Consider the following 25,252-nt stretch of genomic DNA (forward strand, 5'->3'; position numbering starts at 1 on the left):
CCCCTTCATCTGCTGTGTGTTTTTGTGTCTTTTCATTTTGCTTAACTTACTGTGTTTGGGGTCTCCTTTTAGCAGGCTGCAGGTTCATAGTTCCCGTTGTTTTTGGTGTCTGCCCCCAGTGGCTCAGGTTGATTCAATGGGTTGGGTAGGTTTCCTGGTGGAGGGGACTGACGCCTGTGTTCTGGTGGATGAGGCTGGATCTTGACTTTCTGGTGGGTAGGACCGTGTCCGGTGGTGTGTTTTGCAGTGTCTGTGACCTTATTATGATTTTAGGCAGCCTCTCTGCTAATGGGTGTGGTTGTGTTCCTGTCTTGCTAGTTGTTTGGCATAGGGTGTCCAGCACTGTAGCTTTCTGGTCGTTGAGTGGAGCTGGGTCTTAGCATTGAGCAGGAGATCTCTGGGAGAGCTTTCACCACTTTATATAATGTGGAACCAGGAGGTCTCTGGTGGGTCAGTGTCCTAAACTCAGCTCTCCCACCTCAGAGTCACAGGCCTGACACCTGGCCAGAGCACCAAGACCCTGTCAGCCACACGGCTCAGAAGAAAAGGGAGAAAAAAAGAAAAAATGAAAGAAAAAAATAAAATAAAATAATTAAAATAAAAAAATTGTTAAAAATTTAAAAAATTAAAAGTAATAAAAATAAAAGAAAGAAAGAAGAGAGCAATCAAACCAAAAAACAAATCCACTAATGATAACAAGCATTAAAAACTATACTAAAAAAAACAATATATGGACAGACAGAACCCTAGGATAAATGGTACAAGCAAAGCTATACATACAAAATCACCCAAAGAAGCATACACATACACACTCACAAAAAGAGAAAAAGGAAATATATATGTAAGGGAAGAGAGCTACCAAATCAATAAACAAATCTACCAATGATAATAAACTCTAAATACTAAACTAAGATAAACATAAAACCAGAAACAAATTAGATGCAGAAAGCAAACCCCAAGTCTACAGTTGCTCCCAAAGTCCACCGCCTCAATTTTGGGATGATTCGTTGTCTATTCAGGTATTCCAGAGATGCAGGGTAAATCAAGTTGATTGCGGAGATTTAATCCGCTGCTCCTGAGGCTGCTGGGAGAGACTTCCCTTTCTCTTCTTTGTTTGCACAGCTCCTGGCTTTCAGCTTTGAATTTGGCCCTGCCTTTGCATGTAGGTCACCTGAGGGCGTCTGTTCTTTGCTTAGACAAGAGGGGGTTAAAGTAGCAGCTGATTAGGGGCCTTTGTCTCACTCAGGCTGGGGGGGAGGGAGGGGTATGGGTGCGGGGCGAGCCTGCGGCGGCAGAGGCTGGCATGACATTGCACCAGCTTGATGCGTGCCTTGTGCTCTCCCGGGGAAGTTGTCCCTGGATCATGGGCCCCTGGCAGTGGCGGGCTGCACAGGCTCCCGGGAGGGGCGGTGTGGAGAGTGACCTGTGCTTGCACACAGGCTTCTTGGTGGCGGCAGCAGCAGCCTTAGCATCTCATGCCCGTCTCTGGTGTCCATGCTGATAGCCGCGGCTCGCGCCTGTCTCTGTAGCTCATTTAGGTGGTGCTCTGAATCCCCTCTCCTCACGAACACGGAAACAATGGTCCCTTGCCTCTTCGGCAGCTCCAGACATTTTCCCGGACTGCCTCCGGCTAGCTGTGGCGCACTAGCCCCTTCAGGCTGTGTTCACGCAGCCAACCCCGGTCCTCTCCCTGGGATCTGACCTCCGAAGCCCGAGCCTCAGCTCCCAGCTCCCGCCCACCCCGGCGGGTGAGCAGACAAGCCTCTCGGGCTGGTGAGTGCTGGTCGGCACCGAGCCTCTGTGCGGGAATCTCTCCGCTTTGCCCTCCGCACCCCTGTGGCTGCGCTCTCTTCCGTGGCTCCGAAGCTTCCCCCCTCCGCCACCCGCAGTCTCAGCCCGCGAAGGGGCTTCCTAGTGTGTGGAAACCTTTCCTCCTTCACAGCTCCCTCCCACTGGTGCAGGTCCCGTCCTATTCTTTGTCTCTGTTTTTTCTTTTTTCTTTTGCCCTGTCCAGGTATGTGGGGAGTTTCTTGCCTTTTGGGATGTCTGAGGTCTTCTGCCAGCATTCAGTAGGTGTTCTGAAGGAGTTGTTCCACATGTAGATGTATTTCTGATGTGTTTGTGGGGAGGAAGGTGATCTCCACGTCCTACTCCTCTGCCATCTTGAAGGTCTCCCCCTCCATATTGGTTTTGATATGAGGAACTTCTCTTTTATCATGGACCAAGACAGCTGAAGAGTGTTTATACACGAGAATCTGGAGATATACAGAGTACAGTCTTGACATAATATAATTTCCACCTTCAAATCAAAATATTTCAAACTAGAGTCATTTTCTAATCTCACCAGCTGTTTCTCTTATAATCACTAACATGACTAATGACCGTTGGTAATTCAACTGGCCACTCCAAAAGGGTACTTACCATCCTTAGCATCACCTTAGCCACCACTCTCTGGTCAGGGGCACATCTGGTCACTAAAGCTCATCAATTCTACTTGTAAAATAGCAATTGGAATATGCCCCATTTCTTCTGCGAGTGCAAGAGTTGAGTTCCAACCCTCATCAACTTTCACCTTGACCATTGAAACAGTTTCTCAATTGGTCTGCTCTCTTCACATGATTCTCCACTTGGTCCTGGAATTGCCTTTATGAAACATGGACTGGTCATATCACATATATATGTAAACACTTTCAATGCCATTGCTTATAGAAAAATATTTTAATATGTTAAAAGATTTTTAAAAAGTCCCCCAGAATTTGGCACTAAACTCCCTTCTTGCCATAGCTTCAATAAACATCCCAACATCTAGATAAGTTAGAGTCCTCTGTTGTGCATATATTAATATGCTCTTGTAATATCACTATGTATACATTTCACATACCTCTCTTCCTTGTGCATTTCTAAGTATCCTTCAAACTTTAGTTTATGTGAAGATGCTTTCAATCCCTGCCTCAGAAGGAAAATAATCCATGGTGTAGCCCAGTCTTTGATGTTCCCATATCATTTTTTTCTGCATCATTTAAAAAATTTATTAATTAATGAACCAGTCTCCAACTAAACTCCAAGCTCCATGAGAATAGTCTCTGCCTTACTCATCCTTTTATCTCTATCCCTTAAAAATCCATGACACAAATAAGTAGAAATAAATACTCGTAGAGTGAATGAATGATCATTAATGAGATCAAAAGATCCCAAGGGGTGTCACTTGCCAGTGTGGTTTTGAAGTTCAATCTATAAAGTTCAATAAGCAACAGACAAAATATGAAACATCAGGAAGTGAAGTTCCCATGAGAAACATTAGATCAGACAAAATTATAATTTTCCTAGTTATATCCCCAAATCTATTCTTATAGATACTGAACACTTAGAATTCTATTAACTACTGTTAAAATGAGACATAGAATTTCTAGAATAATGCCCTTTTTTTCTCATTTATTTATTTATCAAGCATTTATGGAATACTATCAACACTATGCCTTTCATGGATTAAGGACTCAACAATTAAGGACTCTCTTGATGAGTATCTCATATATATCTCATAATATGCATATGTGTTTATTCAATACCATTTTTATCATTTTTTATTCTCTTAAGGGGGAGTATTTTGTCATTTGGGAATGGCTCTGGTTTTTGTCCTTTCCTATTTTAGATGTTAGGTGATCCTTGAATTTCCCAATGGTTTATATCCACTTTAATTACAGACAATTACAAAAGTCTAATTTAGTTGTATATATACTCAGCAACCCTGTCCATAATGTTTCTAATTAAATATTACCTTAGCAGATTTATTGACAGAAGCACTTTTCTTCTCCAATTAATTCCTTGGAGTATAAGGAGAAATTTCAGAATCAAATATATGTTTAAAACCCAGCAGATGGCAGTGCAATGCTGGTTTTAAGATTAAGAACAATAACAAAAAATGTTATTGAGCTTAAAGATTTTCCAAAAACTTCAAACTGTCATTGTTATTCTAATCATAGACAAAAAATATTCAAATTCTCACATTGCTTAGAAAAATAAAAACATATGTGTTTATCTAGTGGGATACAAATATATTTTTAGAATTGCACCTAAAATTTCCAAGTCAATTTCTAGAAGTAAAATGTGTTTCTCAGTCCATCTCTATATCTAGAAATGTGGAAGAGGAGAAGGGGAAGGACAGGAAAGGCTGAGAGGTGCAAATTGATCAGATCATGGCCAGAGTATGGCATGGAGCCCTTCAGGGCCATGTTTGCACCTTTCGCCCTAAGAACCTCTGATTCAAGAAGCAAGGAGATATTGAACAGAAAAAACCTTTGGGTTTCTCATGCTCAATGCGCTAGGAATTTTAAGTGTTTTATTTTACTGTAAAATAGCTTTCTTTGACAAATTTTGCTCTGCAGGATGCAAACCTTGACTTCAGCCACTATATTTTCAAATGATAAGTTTATAAGTAAACAAAGTGGCTACTAGATACTGCAGATGATGTGATACATATTCCAATAAATTGTCCCACATTACATATTACAATCCTAGGAGGTGTAAATATTGGTGACTAAATGTCCAAACTGTAGTATTGATTTGTCGAGGTTAAAAATCAACAAAATAAACATCACATTTGACATCTATGAAGAAATATGTATCATTTCTTCAAAATTTAAAACTCTAAGTTTTTACAAATGATCAATTCATTAAATGAAATAAATATTTCTTTTGGAAATTGAAATACATGCTTATAAGTAAGCATATACTTACCTAAATGACAAAAAATACATAATAACTATCCAGACATTGTACATATCTCATTGGTTGGAAATTAAATCTACTATGTGGGAAACTTATAAATCCAATCTTTTTTTAAAAGGAAATGTCTCAGTAGAGTGCCCACCTGATTCAAGGCTGTGTGCTGATACTCTGAAGTGTATAGCAATTGATTTATTTTGTGATGGAGAATTGAACTGTCCAGATGGCTCTGATGAAGACAATAAAATTTGTGGTAAGTGATGACCTTCCCTCCCTCTTCCCCCTTCTCTTCCATCCTCCCTCACTGTGTACCACACACATACACACACACCCCTCAAGTACCAAAAACTACTGGAGAATGAGATATCCCAATAGCCATGTTTATAATTTAATACAAAAATCTAAAAAATAATTATATTGCTATTTCCTAAACTTTATCACATGACATTAAGCATATTAATTAAACAGAATTCCATTTGACAAGTGTAGAAAGAATGCTGTGGTTAATGTCTGGGGGAGGAGACTGGCATTATTTTTCATCCCTTATTAAACTACTACAAACTATTATGAATTTGAACATTTTTTCACCGTCTTATCATAATATTGTCATTTTATTTTTGCCATTTTAACAGTTTCTAACTCAGTAATCACCACCCCTTAATTTTGATTGTTGCCTTTATTCACCTTTTGGCAAAGAAACAAAAGATATATTAAAAAGTGTACTTGAGTTGTAGTTCTGTGAATAAGGGAAATCAGCTACAAATAAGATCTTCATGTTTGATCAATAAAATATGTGTTTTTTTGTAAATTTTGGCATTTGTTTTGAGTGCTAATAATTTTTAAAATCACTATTATTATTATTTAACACTTAAGTAGTACTTACTAAATGCCAAACATGGCTCTAAGTGATATAAACATATTTCTTCTTTGGCTTATTTCTTCATTTTATCACTGGTTAATATACACATGAAAGATTAGCACATAAATGTACATACAGATTGATAAGGAATGTGAGGAACTATCTGAACAATTCTAACTTATAATTTGTTCTTGAAAAATTAAACAGCAGGAATTGAACAATTTTTTGGTGTGGTTTACAACCAGTTTAAAAATTGACCATGAGCACCATTAGTTCCTGAAATGTGAAAAGGCTTTAGTTACAATTTGCTACACTTTGTTCTTCTATTATTTGTTACACTTTGCTCTTCTTGCTTGATGTTAATTGAAGATGAATGCTCCATTACCAACTGAAGTTTAAAAAATTACCTATCCACTCAGTATATACTTGAGAAGACAGGCAGTTGTTCTGCTTCCCAGAACCAACTCAAAAACTGGCAACTTAACTGAAGAGTCTTCTACTAAGCAATCCTAATTCAAATGTTCTTGGATAAAGTTCAAACTTCAGAGTTTAACTACATACTTTGAAGTGCACTCAGAGCATATTGGAAGAAAGTGTAGGCTACAGAATATTTTTTAATCTATTTTATATAACTAAGTTACTCAAAGAAAAAGAAAGCAACATCCTATTTTGCTATGGTTTTCAGGCAGTTTTCAAAACCTTTTCACAGAGAATGTGATACAAGTGTGCCATCATGAGGTAATAAAGTTGATGCTGATTTATATTTCAAAAATAATGTGTATCGACGTGAGACACATACCTTTAAGCCTGTATAATGATGATCGATAACTTTAAATGGGGGAAAATATATAAGATGAATAATCAGAAAATGAACCACACCTATTATGTGTTCTTTACTGTCATGGAGTTTATAATTTTCATAATAAATTAGTATCCATGCATATCAAAAAATAACCATAGAAATATCCTATGTGTGGCAACTTGTCCTAAAACAAGTTATAAGGCCATGAATTACTTTTCTTAGTCATTCTAAACTATGACATGAACCTCACTATTAGAACTGAATTCTCTAAATTTGCCTGAAAGACATAATCAAACTGCATTATTATTTTTCAATATCATGGAGGTTTTATGTTAATTTAAATGGTATCAATTCACCATCCATGTTACTAACTTTCTTAAGCCTCTGAATCCTCGTTTGCCATTTTTTCTTGATTCTCTTTATTTGTGTTTTAAAGTTAGCATTATATCTATTTTTGAAAAACAATTTAAAGTTGTTGTGGAACGAAGTGGACAAATCAATTACTCTATCCATCTAGGATTTTCAAGCCTGTATAAGTTGTTTTATTTATTATTTAATCATGAATGATTGTGAGTTCTTCACCTCAGCACCACCTCGAACTTCTATAGCATAATTTCTACATGAAAGCCCTGTCCATCAATCTACATTCACTAAAAGATTATTTTAAGAGAATTCTCTATGTGAAACTGACCTTTGCTCTATCTCTTTTTTCTCCTCCAGCTGTGAGCTCTAATTCTAGTTTGTGTTATTAATAGAGTCATAATAATGTTGACTTCCTAAACAGCTTCTTTTTTAGTCTTTAGTTATTTAGGTTTTCACAACTTATAGCTGACTATAGCGGCACCAAGATTTCTTTAAATTGTTTTTTTCTTCTGATGAAAATTGCATCAGCAGGAAAGTTCACTTTTTAGCTGACCTATGAGAAGAAGAGATGCTGACTCACAGCCTTTAGGCTAATGTTCAGGCCTGTTTGGAAGTTGGCAAGTGTCTCCATAGATCGTTTGCATGCACTATGTATGTGCATGCCTTATAGGTATGTGCGCAATAGATGGGCAGAGATCATGTTTGATTTACCTTCCCGGAGAATTCAAAGCCCTGAGAAAACACACAACTAATAACCATTGAGCCAGCAGAGGGAGCTCTCAGTGAGTCCTAAGAACACACCTATACGAATCCCATTCCATTACAGGCAATTTCAGATAGTGCAATAGAACGGCTGATATTATTTGACAGGCTCATTGATATCTCACTGAGAATTTTTTCTGATGCTACACTTAAAAGCACATCGTAGTCAAAAATTATAATCCTGAATACCCAGTAATCCTACTCAGCCATGGCTGGGTTATATCTGTTTTGCCAAAAGTCTGTCCTGCTTCATGACATGTAACATTAGGTTCTCCAGAAATATCCTGAAATTAAATGAAAGAATGTACGAGAAAGTCCCTACCACAAACCTATATCTTGAAATGATAATATTTTGGCATTCTGAATTTTGCTATTGTAAGTAGTTCAATATTATTGTAATTTTATTTTAAATGTGTTCAGGAATATTCTTCTTAATCTTTACTTAAGTGTAGGAATTCCCAGAGGCCTTTTAGAGCAGAACTAGACCTGTAGATTATCCATTTGCACTAAAACTCAGCAACTTCATAGAAAACTGAACAGGCAAACTGATCATATTCTTAAGGGCAAGCTAAATACTATGATAAACAATCTTAGCAATGTAAGACAATTACAGTTTATTTATCACTTACGTTATAGTCCAAGAAAGATGGCAAGAGGCTGTGCTCTGCAGGCATTCAGGATGCCGGTTCCTCCACCATCCCTTCTGGGCCAAGTTCTCCCCTGGATCCTTTGCAACCTGCTGAGAGACAATGGAAAAATGTTATAGAAGATCTTTTTAGAAATCATATCTGGAGATAAACACAATCACTTTCACTATAGTTTATTAACCAGACTCTGTCACGTGACCCATTTTAGGATATGCAGTCTAGTCATGTACCTAGAAAGGGACTGAATAAGGGTATGACAAAGATACAACAATCTCTGCCACCAGGGTGATCGCTCAGCTTTTTGGAAATGTATGACCCCCATTGTACAGCCCAAAGCTGTTGATATCTTCCCCCCGAATATGTAGTGAGTGGATGTGAAGAATTACTAAAGTGTTACCAGCTTTGCAAATAGGTTTTACAAATTCTAAAACCGGTCTTGTTTTGTTCCCTTTTTTTCACTCTATCTTTTTTTCTCCCTCCTGTTTGTTGTGAAGTGCTGTTGCAAACGTGATCTATATTCTAATTTTAAAAACACTGGACATGATGAAATTCTTTTAATTTTCTGTTTCCTTTTTCATTTAAAATTTCTCTCTCTCTCTCTCTCTCTCACACACACACACACACACATCCTGCTTTTCAACGACTGAGTGATGTCACCCTGATAGCTCTATATATTGCAGTATTAGGCTAATATTAGGTATTGCCTGGCTTTGAATCATCCCTTGTAAGCTGGAAGAACTTATGTTAGTTAACTTACCCGCTCTGTACCTCAGCTTCCCCACCTAAAACTTCATAAATTTGTGGTGAAGGGGACATTAATACTTATATAATGACCTTAGAGCAATGCTGGCACATAATAAACATTCCACCAATGCTAAAAGTTGTATTTTAGGGCTGGTAGGATTGATTGCTCTTCCTTACTGTGTTCCTAAGTGTCATAGTTTAAATATAAACTACTTATAATAGTAGTGGATTTTCTTGCACTGCCTGTACTCTTGGAGCCCACATGTTTCTTGACAAACTGTGTTTAAAAGGCTCCATATATCACTTAAAATACAAGCAGACGCTATTCTTACTTTTATGGTCATTGAAGCTAAGGGATTAATTGTCTCATTTATTTGGCGTGGTTTGTGATACGCAGAGAGTTAAGAGTGAAGAAGGAGATTTTTTTTTACAACTAGAAAATGATTTAGCTCTGCATTGAACAGACATATATTTTACTGTTTATCTTCAAATCATACAAATTAGCCTTAATTGTCCTTTTTGCTCCAGCAAGTATTACACATAAAGTGATTCAGTTCTCTCAACAAGTCACAATTTTTTCTCTTTAATTTCCTGAAGTCTATGATATTGGGTTATTATCTTTTCTGTTCTTAATTTGTTCTTTTTTTTCTTGGGAATTGGGCTATAATAATCCAATGCATAATCCAATGCAATTAATTCCTAGGACATTATTCTTAAACGGACTTTGAATCTTAAAATTTATTTACCTTTTTTTATGCCTCTACCTTATATGCCTTTTAAAAATATACACCAAAAGTAGCAAAAAGCCAACCAAAATGTGGGATTTTTACCAAGATTTCTATGTGCTTTTCAATTTGTTTCTTCTGTTCATATAAAATATTTGATGTCATATAATAGCTTGTGTTTTATAACTTGGCAGAATTACTGTGTAATGTTACAGTGGGTTTTTCCATTTATCAATTTAGAATTAGCTTATTCTGCACTCAGATTCCAAGGGCAGCAATTTAATTTTGATAAATTTCCTCGATTTCCCTGCCCTCTATCAACACTTCTGACATATGAGGAATAAACAAAATACCAAAAGAAGAAGGACACATTCCAGGAGTCATTATTTTAGAATTATGGTGTCAACAGTAGTAAGAATATAGAAAATAACCTAAGAAAAACTAAAGATTGTGAAAATCAAGTCAGTTTTATTTTTAATGCATACTATACATAGCAAGTATAAAATAAAAAGCTACAAATTATGACTCCTGGTTCATGCTTTCAAGATTTTAATCTAGTAGGAAATGACTCAGATATAAATTAAGACAACTAGTAATTCATGACATTAAGGAGATGTAAGAGAAGTACATGAAATAAATGTGCTACAAGAATTAAAAGAGGAAAATGAGTTGTCATGGGAAAGAAAAACACACTCAAGAATATTGAATGAAAATACTGAGCTAGATTGTGAGTCCATACAAAAGGAGCAAAAGTGATGAAGGTTAAAAGTTGTGTGCAGTAGACTGAATGGAAGGATCTCTTCAGGCCGCTTGCACCATATGTATCATTTGCCTGGCCATTTTCTGATCATTTTCAGGAAGACGTATCACTTAGTGCGCATAGAGGAAGTTCACCCTAGCTCCAATTTAATGGGGAAAATAAAACAAAAAATAGTAGTTGCTTCTTTAAATTGGAAGTTTATAATTCAGATATATTTGTTTTCTTACAAATATAAAAGAATATACTAAAAATGCAACTTAGCTATGGGTATTTAGAAATAGAATGATTTTCTAAAGGGTCTATAATGGGGTGTGTAAGAGTATTTGAAAATAGATAATAGATTTAAAACACGAAATCTGATCTATTTCCATTCGATCATTTTAGTTTTGTGAAATGACCTCGTATAGGTTTAGTCACGAGTATTCTACGAAGGTTCGTTAGGCAATTTGAATCCCATTTCATTTGAGAAACCCTTCCAAGATTGTTTTGTCTAACATTAATTGCCATTTTTTCACAGCCACAGCTTGTGATGGAAGATTTTTGTTGACTGGATCTTCTGGGTCCTTCGAAGCTGCCCATTATCCAAAGTCTTCTAATCCAAGTGTTGTTTGTCGGTGGATTATAAGGTAATATACCATCTTCTATTCCATGTTCTTAAGTCATAAAGTCTTTCTCTGATGCAGTTAGTCTTACCATCTTTAGTAATGTATTTATTTTTTGGACAGTTTTTTTCATTAACTACGAAGCAAAGCCTTCCCAACTGATATCCTGTCCAAGAAATTTCTCTCTCATTCTCAAACTTTTAAAAAGGAATTTTGCCCTATGAACAATAAATGGGACCATCTCATTGGGCTTTGTAGATAGTTTTTTTCCATATGGTTGGCACAAATCAAATGCTGCCAAAATTAACAGCATGCCTGTATGTCTGTGTATCACAAGAAACTGTATTTCACTTAGCTGCATCTTAGCCACAGAGTAGTTCCTTTCTCATTATGTTTGCATCCATGTGAAATCTCCGATGGTGTGATTTGGTCATGGCAGATCAAGAGATGGGAAACCCATTATACTCATCCTTTTTGTTGTATCTTGAATAACACTTAGTTCACTTACTATATATTTGACCTCCAAGTCTTAATTCAATTGACGAATCCAATCATTATGATGATCAAAATAATCAAACTGCTGATAGCTGGTCTACCTTAATATTTGCCTAAACATTTTTCACAGAGGAGTAGTACCTAATGTTTCTCTCAGATATTTCAAGGTAAAGATCATTTGTACTAGAATAAATATAAGGAGCTCTGAAATAAACTCATTACAATTTTTTTAAAAATACAAGACTTCTCATAGCCTTAAATAAGTTAAGATGCAAGTAAATTTCCCCCAAAATATACAGTTGACCCTTGACAACAGAAGGCTTAGGGACGCTAACAGCCCATGCAGTCAAAATCCCCATATAACATTACAGTTGGCCCTCTGTTCTATGGTTCCCCATGGTTTGTGTAGTATGCATTTATTGAAAAAATCCACATATAAGTGGAACCACACACTTCAAGCTGGTATTGTTCAAGAGTCAACTGTATATATATTTTCTATTAAGCCACGGAACATTTTTCCCCACAGAGCATTCAGCACAAGTGCTCTGTGGAATTCACTTTGAGAAATGCATTCTAGTTTGTTCATTTCTCTTAACAGCTGGATGGGATTATGGTTTCCCAATCTGACCTACTATATATTTATTTTAATCATTGTGATAACTCACTAGAAAATGGGGAATCAATATAACAGCTGGTTAAAGAAGGCTAAAAGACAGAGCTTTGGGTTCTTGCCAAACAAATGATAGGAAATGGCCCCATAAAGACTCACAAGAGTTGTTTTCCTGAGCAGACATATTCCAGAGATGAGATGAGGTATGAAGGGAAGATTGTTCTAAATACATTTACTTGGCATTATTCAGGGAACCAAGAACATCTTGTTCTGCTTAAATAATTTCTATTTTGGAGTTCAGCCTCATGTAAGTCATGTGATATAACTAAGAGCACAATTTCCTTTTTTTCATGCTCTAAACAACATGTTACTTGTGTGCCAAGGATAAGATTTTGTATTTAAAATGGCAGTTCTAGGTAATTCTTGTCAAGTGAAAACTTAAAAATTTAGAGGACATCGTTTCTAATATAATCACATCATATTTAAAGAGAAGCATTTATAAATGGCTATTAACATTGTTCATAAAAAAATGAAAAATATTCAATTCTTTACCTAAAATGTCAGCAGAAAAACTTGGAAAAATCTTAAATTAGTTCCTTTGAAAATGGAAAGAAAATGAATTCTAACTGATCTACATTCCTAACTACACAGTGATTTCTTCATGTGATCTTTGGAATTTTATTAATACTAAATAATGATAATTTAATTGCTCAATCCACTTCTTAGTAGAGCTAGGTCAAAACTACAGGGAGGTCTTATAAGCAGATCACAATAAACTTTTGCTATAATAGTACATAATATCATTTATGTAATAATCACACTATGTTAATTAAAGATTTGTATGGTTCTATTCTTTTTACTTCCTTTTCCATCACTTAATTTTTAAAACTATTTTAAGAAATCCACCATTAATCTAGGGATGATTTTTAAAACCTATAGAATCTAAAATAAATAAATACTGTACTTCATGATAAAATTATGATTTAAAATTATATAAATAATATAAGTGTATTTTCTTCTCAAAACTGATTACTACATTAGAGATGCATTAGACCTGATGGTTTGTTTTTCCTAATGGTGATCAAAGTGGGGTAAAGACAATAATGTTTCTTACAAGCTTGGAAGACCAAATAACTAGTGGAGAAATGGTTAAGGTGCAATTAAGCTATATTTTGGGATTATATTAAGACCACATGTAGCAGAGTGTCAGTGATGGAGAATGTGAGCACTGGAGACTCTCTGCATGGGCTTCAAATCTGGCTTCTTCAGATTCAAGGTATGTGATCTCAGACAAATAACTAAATCTCTTAGACTCAAAATTTCTACATCTATAGAGTTCAGTATCTCTAACTACAGGGGTCAAAGTCATTATGAAAAGTAATATTGAATGTAAAACACTTAGCACTCTATTATATGCTCAGTAAAAATGGGCTCTAAAAAGAGTAGCTATTGATACAAAAATGTAAAATATAAAAATTACATTTAGGAAATTATCCTTTCCTTCAAAAATTCAGAAGGTAATTGTGGTTAATATTATAAAAACATCAGATATGATATTCTCCAATTAATCTCACCTTTATAAATGCCTTTGTTTTATTGCAAATAAGTTGGCTTTTCTGAAACAGAAGAAAGTAGAAAACAGTATGCACTCATTTCTCTCCTTTACCTTCAGTTATCTATTTTGAAAAAGTAAACAGCTTCTGAACACAAAGTTTCCTAGGAAGCTCCTCTTGCATCCTTTAGTTTCTTGAAAACAACATCACTTGTTAAAAAAACAAACAAACAAAATAAACAAGCAAACAACAACAACCAAAAAAACCTCACTGTTTTCTTGCCTGGAGACACCAAAACTTTCATTAAAATAACAGAAATCATCCCTGAAGGCAGCTTATTTCTTCTTCCTCTGTCTTCTTCAGTTTTGATGCTGGATTTCCTAAAGTTCTCACTAGCAGGCTCACTTTCCACATGGCTGAAGAGACCTAACAGAGGTAGAATTTTTTTAAACAACTGCCATCATCTGCTTTTCTCTCCTTCTCTCAGTCTGGGCTGGGAGTATCTCCTGCTCCCTCACGTTGATCTCCTTCCACCCCGTCAACTTCCTGTGGTTACTAAATACATCTGAGGGTAGCCCATGAGCGTGGCATCTTCTGCATCTGCCTATCTTCCTCCAGTGACCCTCAAACCTGAGAGCACATCACAATCGCTCCTGCAGTATTTAAAAATGTACATCCCCAAATCCATTCCAGAACCATGGAATCTGATATCCAGGGTTGAGGTCCCTGTGTCAATAGTTTTTAAAAACAACCCACCATTGTTCTAACCTCACCTTCCTGGCAGCAAACATTGGTCAGATCCAAAAACCTGGGTTACTGCTTACATGTGTTTTAATCCTCCCCTGCTAGTTGCTGCCATTGCAGTGTTGTCAACCCCACTCCTTGAAGACTAAACCTTAGCCCTGCCTCCAGCCCCTCATCAGGAATCTAATACATTTGCCAAACCTCAGGTCTTGCCCCAAATGGACATTTCCCAACCATGAAACTTAGAGTTTCAAAATTAACTACATTTGTGATGAATGTCCCCAGTTTACCAACTGATCAAGGTACTACTGATAACTTACCAAAAATCCAAACTTGCCATGCCCCTGGGCAGGAGCCATGGTTCAGTCAGCAGCCTCCACAGCCAGCCTCCGAAGCCAAGTATCTTCTCAGTCTTCTTCTTGGCTTTGGAGACTAGATCTCTCCCTATTATCCACCCTTTCAATATTCAGCCAGCTTCAACATTATCCATGCTCTGCTTTAATTGTTTGGCCTTCCTCCTTTTTGCAGAGTTCGGAGGAACCTTGTACCTCCAAAACACTGAAGAATTATTCACATTTCTGGTCCTACACTTCAGTGAGACAGTAGAGTTATAAATAGGCATTGCCCTAGACACCTTTTCCCCAAACTGAAAATTAAAATTTGAACATTTTTCTCCACAGAGCATTCAGCATAAGGTAGATCAGCCATTGGCAATTTGATTATTTTGATCATCATAATGATTGGATTGGTCAACCAAATTGAGAGCTTGGAGGTCAAATATATAGCAACTGATCCAAATTTTATTCAAGATTTAGCACAAAGGATGTATATAGAGGGTGTTCTCAGCTTTCAATCTGCTGTGACTAAATCACACCATAGGAGATTTTCATACACATGCTGGCATAATGAGATAGGAATTATTCTGTAGCCAAGAAGCCTCAGCTTTTGTTCCCCCACAGATATGTCGATTTAACAGTGAAATGTGAACCAATAGGCATTTATGAGAATTCCAGAATTCAGTTAAGAAGTTGCATACCCCAGGTGAACACAAAGCCAAGGACAGCTGCACTGAAATGGACAAGAAGATCAAGTTCATTTTACCCTCCATCAACTCCTTCCCCAACACAGCACAGCTCAGCACAAGTCTTGACTCACTACTTCTTCCTTGGAAGGAAAAAGAAGGATGAAACATGCATCCAGTGTCCCAGCTTTTCCAAGAGCTGCCTGAGGAACTAGTTTCTGTCTCACCTCATATGGATAAGTGATGAAACTGGTATTGTTTGGATGCCTGAGAGATACTGAGAACAAAGAGAAGTGGGTACAGCTTGCTATGGCCAGCAGGGCTTGATACAATTGGGAGAAGGTGCACAATTCAAGCCTTCCCCCTAAGGATGGAAAGAAAGAAGTGCAGCATGCTTCCAACGTTCTAACTGTTTCAAGAGCTTCCCCAGCAGCAGGTATATGTCTTGCATGAATGTGGAGCTGATGAGCCAGCACAATTTGCATGGCCTGTGGCTGCAGAGAACAAGGTATAGTTGGGTGACTTGCTGTGGTAGGACCAGAGAATGTGCAGCGCCACATACAGACAACAGAGAGAGCAAAAAATTAGACACCACTGAGAAAGAAACTTGCAAGTTTCTAATTGCTCTTGAACAGTCAATGGATCTCATACTAAATCAAAAAGGAAATTAGAAAATATCTTGAAGCAAATGGAAAAAAAAACAACAACAGCAACATACCAAATCTTATGGGATAGAGAAAAAGAAGTGTTAAGTGGAATAACCTAGAAGGAAAGGGTAAATCCCTAGAAACATACAATCTACTAAGACTGAATCATAAAGAAATACAAAATCTGAACAGACCATTTGCTAGTAAGAAGATTGAATCAGCAACCAAAGACCTCCCAACAAAAAACCCATGACCCACTGGTTTTACTGGTGAATTCTACCAAATATTTAAAGATGAATTAATACTAATCTTCTTCAGACTCTTCCAAAAATTGGAAAAAAGGAACACTCACTTTGATAACAAAGCCAGACAAAGTCACCACAAGAAAAGAAAACTACAGTCCTGTTAATATACCCCTGATAATATAAATGCACAAATCCTTAAGCAAAATACTAGCAAACCAAATTCAATGGAAAATTAAAGTATTATACACCATCACCAAGTGAGATTCATCTCTGGGATGCAAGGATGTTTCAATATATAAAAATCAATCAATTTGATACACCACATTAACGGAATGAAGACTAAAAATCACAGGATCTTCTCAACAGATTCAGAAAAAGCTTTTGACAAAATTCAACACCGCTTCATGATAAAAAACACTCAAAAAAATAGGAATAGAAGGAAATTACCTAAATCTAATAAAGGTCATACAAGAAAAGTCCAGAGTAAATATCATACTCAATGATGAAAAAGTAAAGGCTTTTCCTCTAAGATCAGGAACAAAACAAGGATGCCCCCTCTCACCACTCTTATTCAACTTAGTACTGGAAGTCCTAGCCAGAGCAATTAAGCAAGAAAAAAAAAATACAATGTATCCAAACAAGAAAGGAAGAAGTAAAATTATCTGTTCACAGGTGGCAAGATCTTATATATAGAAAACCATAAAATTCCACAAAAAAACCTGTTGGAAATAATAAAATAATTCAACAAAGTTACAGGATACAAAATCCACATAGAAAGATCACTTGTGTTTCTATACACTAATCATCCAGAAAGGAAATTAAGAAAACAGTCCCATTTACAATAGCAGTAAAAAGAATAAAGTACTTAGGAATAAACTTAATCAAGGAGGTAAAAGACACAGTGAAAATAATAAAACATTACTAACTGAATTTAAAGACAAATAATGGAAAGACATCTCATGTTCATGGATTGGAAGACTTAATATTGTTATAATGATGTAATATAATAATGTCCATACTACTGAAAATGATCTATAGATTCATCACAATCTCTATCAAAATCCCAATGATTTTAAAAGAAAAAAGAATCCTAAAATTCATATGGAACCACAAAGGACCCCAAATAGCCAAAACAATTTTGAGAAAGAGAACAAAGCCTCATACTTCCTGATTTCAAAATATATTACAAAGCTACAGTAATCAGTACCAGTATAGTACCAGCATAAAAATAGACATACAGACCAATGAAATGGAATAGAGAGGTCACAAATAAGCCCACACATATATGGTCAAATTATCTTTGACAAGGATGTCAAAACTACACAATGGGGAAACAATATAGTCTCTTCAACAAATGGTGTTGGTAAAACTAGATATTCAGTTGCAGAACAAAATTGGACATTTACCTTACACCATACACAAGAAATAAACTCAAAATGAATTAAAGGCTTAAACATAAGACCTGAAATCATAAAACTCCTAGAAGAAAACATAAAAGGAAAGCTTCATAACATTGATCTTCACAATGATTTCCTGGATTTGAAAACAAAAACACAGGCAACAAAAGCAAAAATCAACAAGTGGCAGTATATCTCATTAAAAACATTCTATACAGCAAAGGAAACAACAGAAAACAACAGAATGAAAAGGCAACCTAAGGAATGGAAGCAAATATTTGCAAACCATATATCTAATAAGGGATTAATATCCAAAATATATAAGGATCTCCTACAAAACTCAATAGCAAAATAGACCAAATAAAAAGTGGGCAAAAGACTCAAATAGATATTGCTCAAAAAAAAAAAAAAGGCATACAAATGGCTAAAGGGCATCGCTCAACATAGTAATCATCAGGGAGATGCAAATCGAAATCATAATGGCCATTACCAAAAAAACAGAACATTATAAATGTTGGTGAGGATGTGGGGAAATTGGAACCCTGTGTGATGTTGGTTGGAATGCAAAATGGTGTAGTCAGTACGGAAAACAGTATGAAAGCTCCCTAAAGCCATAAGAAATAGAACTACCATATGATCTAGCAATCCGATTTCTTGGTACTTATCCCAAAGAATTGAAGTCAAGATCTCTAAAAGATACACACTCCTATGTTCATTGCAGCATTATTCACAATAGCTAAGAGGTGGAAACAACCTAAATGTTCATTGACAGATGAATAGATAAAGAAAATGTGGTCTATATATACAGTGGAATATTATTCAGTCATTAAAAGAAGGAAATCCTATCATAGGCAACAACATGGTTGCACCTTGAGAACATTATGCTAAGTGAAATAAGCCAGTCACAGGAGGACAAGTCCTGCATGATTTCACTTATATGAAGCATCTAAAGTATTCAAACTCAGAGAGTCAAAAAGTACAATGGTTGTCAGAGGCTGGGAGAGAAAAACTGGGGAGTTACTGTTCAGTGGGTATAGAGTTTCAGTCATGCAAGTTGAAAGAGTTCAAGAGAGCTGCAGTACAATATTGTGCTTATAATTAAAAATACTGTTCCATACATTTATAAAATTAAGAGAGTCTATCCCATGTTACATATTCTTTATCATAATTAGAAAAATACATTCAAATTCTAGAATACATTGAGTTGTGCCAACTGTTAAGAGTGTAATAGTCTATTTTTTGCTTTTAATTTAGTGTAAACCAAGGACTTTCCATTCAACTGAACTTTGATTATTTTAATACATATTATACAGATGTATTAAATATTTATGAAGGTGTGGGTTCAAGCAAGATTTTAAGAGGTAAGTTAAAACAAATATACAGTCCATTATCAAAATGAAAATATGTGGAAAACTTTTTGGAGTGATGCGCTTTCCCTTTGATTTTTTTTTTTTTTGAGGTTGTATGTCTGGCTTTATTTTCTTCCAGATACATAGCAATATGATTTGTGAAATAACCCATTCTCTTATCGATGCAAGAGTTTTTTTTTTTTTTATTGGAGTGTAATTGCTTTACAATGTTGTGTTAGTTTCTGCTGTACAACGAAGTGAATCAGCTATATGTATGCATATATCCCCTCCTTCTTGGACCTCCCTCCCATCCACCACCATCCCACCGATCTAGGTCATCACAGAGCACTGAGCTGAGCTCCCTGTGCTATACTGAAGGTTCCCACTAGCTATCTATTTTACACATGGTAGTGTATTTATGTCAAACTTAATCTCCCAATTCATCCTGCCCTCTCCTTCCCCCCCATGTCCACACATCTGTTCTCTACATCTGTGTCTCTATTCCTGTCCTGGAAATAAGTTCATCTGTACTATTTATTTTAGATTCCACATATATGCATTAATATATGATATTTGTTTTTCTCTTTCTGACTTACTTCACTCTGTATGACAGACTGTAAGTCCATCCACATCTCTGCAAATGACCTAATTTTGTTCCTTTATATGGCTGAGTAATATTCCATTCTATATATGTACCACATCTTCTTTATCCATTCATCTGTCAATGGACATTTAGGTTGTTTCCATGACCTGGCTATTGCAAATAGTACTGCAATGAACACTGGGGTCCATGTGTCTTTTCGAATTATAGTTTTCTCAGGGTATATGCCCAGTAGTGGGATTGCTGGGTCATATGGTAGCTTTATTTTTAGGTTTTTAAGGGAACTCCGTACTATTCTCCACAGTGGCTGTATCAATTTACATTCCCACAAACAGTGTAAGAGGGTTCCCTTTTCTCCACACCCTCTCCAGCATTTATTGTTTGTAGATTTTTTGATGATGGCCATTCTGACCACTGGGAGTTGATACTTCACTGTAGTTTTGATTTGCATTTCTCTAATATTTAGTGATGTTGAGCATCTTTCCATGTGCCTCTTGACCATCTATATGTCTTCTTTGGAGAAATGTCTATTTAGGTCTTATGCACATTTTTTGATTTTGAACTAAATATGAGCTTGTACTTTAAGTTACTGAAAGGAAAAAGAAAAACTGGTCCTGATTATAAAAATTAATTATTTAGTGCTCTGTGTAATCAAACTTCTTAGTAATAAAAGATGTACTGTTTCACATGATCCTCTTCTAATTGATGTTTTAAAAATCATGTGGAATTCTACTATACTGTAAGTGTTGCTCCCTGTTAAGCAAAATTCAAACAAACCCTAAAAACAACTATTTTTCTTCAACAGTGAATCTCTTTTTTTTCTATTTTTATTATGCACTCTGCTTCTCAGTCTCCTGCAGGACTATTACTAATAAAGTTGGTAAAACAATGAGTAGATCAGGATGTAGTCTCACTAAATGGAAGGTGTGGATGGTATTGTTATTATGTAGCCGTTTGTCATTATGGACATAGACACCGATGGGAGCTGAGAAAGGGCAGGGAACACTCTAATAATACATGTGTGACCACCCCACTTTATTCCATCTGGTCCCCAAATGAATAGACCTATTCATGGTAGCCAAAAAAAGTAGCAGTGAAATTCCAGGAGGAAATAAAATAAGGATGAAGAAAAGAATGTGGCAATGGAGTCCAGGGAATAACTCATTTTCCTCACACTTTTGAGGAATAGTCAATAGTCATCTTAGCAGAGCTAAGATAAGGTTACAAGTGACATCTCTTATTAACATTTGTATAAAGCTTCATTTATTTTAATAATTTTGGATTTTAAATTGTACTTGTGAATAATGAAAAGTAGATCCTATTGAATGAATGTTTTGATTGACTTATTGATTTGAGAAATATTTAAGCATATGATAATAATAAGTACGTTTTTGGGGGTGCTTTTAATATGACACACATCATACTGAGTGCTCTATGTGGATATCCTTATTTAATATTTTCAATAAATCTACAAAGTATGCACTACAGGAGAGGAAAATGAGATCTAAGAAGTTAAATGACCACAAGTCCACAAAGCTAGTTAGTGCTGGAGATAGAAATCAGACCCAGACACTCCGACTTCAAACACAATGCGTTTATTCATTGTGCTTTAAAAGCCCCAAGTACAAATATAATCATGAGTATACATAAAACAGATGAACTCATGGTAAGTCACATTTGGCTTAAATAAATGGACCAGCCATTTCATAATCTACTTATTTCTGTAGTTGATAAATCTAGTTCCTTAAAATTATGTCAACATAAATATTTACCTAGGTGGACAAATAAGCCAGTTCATATAAATTTCTCCAAGGGCTAATGTGATATTAATAATAAATTTTAGCATACTTTGATCACTTGCAATATGCAAAGTAGTGTTCTCAGCACTTTAACTCAAAAAAAAAAATTCTCCCCTAAACCATATTACACAGGTGCTATTACGATCTTTATTTTACAGATAAAAACTAAATTCATAGAGGTTAACTGCCCAAAAATGATAGGTGTAAATTACCCTCATGTTCCCTTCTCTTCAGATACCATTTGCCTGAATGCTATTTTTACTTATTTTCACATGTTTAGATCATCAGAAATACATAACTAAATCTTAGAATCATTATATATAGTGATGTCAGTAATGCACAATAATTATCATAAAAATGCAATAAAGAAACTAAATATACAAATAGAAAATAGAAAAAATCTAAGAAAATTAAATTATAACAAATAGGTAGTTGTTTCATTTATAAGGTCTTTTTGAAATAAATGTATTTCAAAATTTTTTAAATTAAATATTTTAATTTAACTTGAAAAAATATGAGAAATGGCATTAGCTGTTAAAATTACATTTTAAATTTAAAAATAATACCTTTTTTAAAGATATGTAAAAATGTCTTACCTCCAGCATCTAGCACATGCCTGATACATTGTAAAAATTTAGTATTTGTTGATTTAAATTTAAACCGGCAGGTTTATATATCATGGTATTATAGTAGTTAATTAATGGAGATCAATAGCATTTCTTATAACTCTAAAGTTATTTGTTTTGTAACAATGCTGATACTTTCACTCTTGATTCAAAATCCCATCTATTTTTCTAAATATTTTAACAAGTTTCTTATTGTGAGAGATGTGTACACAATTACTTTTATTAAATTACAATTCAGAATAAAGATAATTATCTTTATCATATGGAAAATATATAGATATTTTAATGAAATCAAGGAAAATAAGATTATGTAAAGGAATTATAAGAAAAAGTATCCAGTACCATAAAATAGTTCTTATATACTTGATTAGGGGTAAGTTAGTATGAACAAATTTTAAAGGCATTTTTCAGTCATTTTCATATACAGTCATGATGTAAAAGTTCTCTGACTGGTAAAAAGTTTCAGAGGAAGGTGAGCATTTCATATAGATAGATGATATAGAATGCAATAGCGTCATTTCCAAATAAGTGTGGAAATCAGGGTAAATCAGAATAGATTAACAGGATAGTAGTTCAAAAATGTTTTCTTTAAACTGTAGTGATGAAGGTAAAATATTCAATTCATTGGTGGTAATAATTATCAGTACTGGGTATGGAAGTGGTAGAAGATGATAAATATTCTCCATTAATACTTTATTCAAAAAATACATAGATATATTTGTGTATCCTCAAAGAAAGACAACAAAAACAGCCTGTATGAGCACGCTGAAACCAATTTCAAGTTGACAAGCCAGGAAAATGCATTTCTATGTGTGTAGCTGTTACACCATTCTTTATACCCTAAGTGCTTAGCTGTTCTTCTGTTCCCAAAGGACTGTTAATAGCATATCCCCAGTATTGGAGCTTAGCAGTTTAAGGACATGTTTTTAAAACTGAATCACACAAAAGTGGGCATAGATATAGCTGAAGTTATGTAATAAACATAGTGGATCTTCCTGAATTGTCAACTTATCCTACAACAAAAATAATCATATTGTGGACACAGAATTAAATAATATATACAAACATTTTTCACAGTAAAGCATTTTTATTAAAATTTGTGCTTTTATTAGAACACTTTCATGTAGTGTTAGAAGTACCCATTCATTCACTTCTGTTGATAGGGGTATGTTATATGGAAAAGTTTAACAAGCACTGGCTTAAGGTGTTGGACTTTCCAGAGGCTCTTGAAGATTCCTCAGTGATATTGCCTGGAAAAATTAAGAACTACTTCCTCAGTACTCCCATGGCATTTCTCCCATATCTATCAATTCCAAAGTAATTGTTTTATAATTCATTAATCTGAACTTTTCTAATAGGCTAAGAGGGGAACTTGGTTATTTCTTCTCCAGCATTTAGCACCATACCAAATTCATAGTGAGCACTCAATAAAATGTGTTGACGATATTAGAAATCCTTTAAAACACACAAAGAAGCTAATCTAACTGCAGAATTTCTTCTCTTATAAATAGGATAAAATAAATAGTTTTGAGCTAGATCTGTTGAATTATACTCTGTGGAAAGTCTGTTATCCTTGCCCATTGCCCTCATCCCAAATTCCCCTGAATTTTAATTATGCTTCCCAGCTTTCCTCTTTTGCAAAACTTATTCACCAGAGCCTTTATTGTTAGAAGACAAATGAGTTAATTCACACAGGTGTGGCTGCTTGGCAACTTTAATATCCATAGCAATATTGTTTTTTAGTAAAAGGCACTGGATTTTCTTAAGGAATTATTGTCTAAAAGTTTCTTGTGTCAGGTAGAGAAAAATCCAGCCTTTAGAAATTATTAGGAAATTGTTTTTTTCTTTCAACTCCTGCCCTGACTCTTTTATGACTCTTTTATGTAGGCAAACTCTATTGCTATATTTACTCACATCTTAATTCATGCATCCAAAAATTGATTAAAAGTTTCCCATGCTCTGACACAATGGCAGAGGCTCAGAAAGCGTTAAGTATAGTCTCTGTGTTTTCAGGACTTTCAATCCAGTTGAGCACATCAAGGAATAATAGCTAGCATTCACTGAGCACTTACTATATACCAGTCACTCTATCATGTGGAAATTACTTATTTACTCCTTATCACAAATGTTTATGGAAGGTATTATACAACAACAGAGGAAATTGAAGCACTGAGAAGTCTCATAAGACATGGAGCCAGAAATGAATCTCATGCTGACTCTGGAGCCTCTGTTTTTAACCACTGTCTTCTACTACCTTTGTGGATGCATAAGATAATATTCTCTCCACTGCGTCTGTGGCTCTGGGACTCTTTCTAGTCACAACTTTAAGAATCTGATAAAAGATTTACAAAACCTCAATAGATACAAATGTTCTACACCATTTCTAGAAATTTATGTGTAACTCTGAAGTGTATTAATGAATCTCAGGTCATAAACCCCAGACTAACTAGACTAGTGCAATAACATTAGACAACGTGGGAATCCAACACATCACAACCATGAAGGGTGCCATTGAACCAGTAGCCACATTCAGATCCTACCAGAAGCCATGGCCCCCCCAAAACTCCATTGCTATAGAAAAGAAAGAAAGAAAGAGAGGCAGATAGGTTTGAAGCAAAGTTTCTAGAATATTCACATGCTTTAAGCAACTAGACATTTACGGACTACAAAGATTTTAAATATGACAACCATTCGGGTTACACAGTTACATATGCTTGTAGAAGGAATCTAAATAACCAATGTAGTTCTTCATGAGAAGATACTGAAAGAATGAAATACAACTTTATTGGGGAAAAGAGTAAGATATAAATCAATGCTTATTCATGGTTTTCTTTCCATTAGATTTTACTGAAATTATCATGCATGTAATCACATTTTTTCACTAATTTCTACATGATAAGCACAGAATTTTTCAGTAGTTTATGAAAGTATCTTTCTTCAGAACTCAATAATTAACAGTGGTGCTTTGTCTTCAATCTGCAAATGTGATACCTTTCATAAACTTGAATCTGATACCCAGTTCAAACTGTCAAACTAAAATGCTAAGCCATTGTTTCCTATCCTTTTTTTTTTTAATTATCACTCCCACTAAGAAACTTTTAGACCTTTTCCTTCCCTAATTGCTCCCCATGAAATTTTAACATTTCAGATATTCTCTATACCTATTTATGTACTGTACA

At 35.2% G+C, this 25,252-nt stretch overlaps 1 protein-coding gene across 1 annotated transcript in view; it reads left to right on the forward strand.

Moving 5' to 3' along the window:
• Positions 1-25,252, forward strand: part of TMPRSS15 (transmembrane serine protease 15) — a 134,656-nt gene that overhangs the window by 23,116 nt on the left and 86,288 nt on the right. The window contains exons 6-8 of the mRNA XM_061192958.1: positions 4,844-4,975; positions 10,902-11,010; positions 18,953-19,059. Of these exons, the coding sequence (XP_061048941.1) occupies positions 4,844-4,975; positions 10,902-11,010; positions 18,953-19,059 (348 nt within the window). The remainder of the gene's footprint in view (positions 1-4,843; positions 4,976-10,901; positions 11,011-18,952; positions 19,060-25,252) is intronic.

Source organism: Eubalaena glacialis, chromosome 6 (assembly GCF_028564815.1).
Source record: "Eubalaena glacialis isolate mEubGla1 chromosome 6, mEubGla1.1.hap2.+ XY, whole genome shotgun sequence".
Lineage (NCBI taxonomy): Eukaryota > Metazoa > Chordata > Mammalia > Artiodactyla > Balaenidae > Eubalaena > Eubalaena glacialis.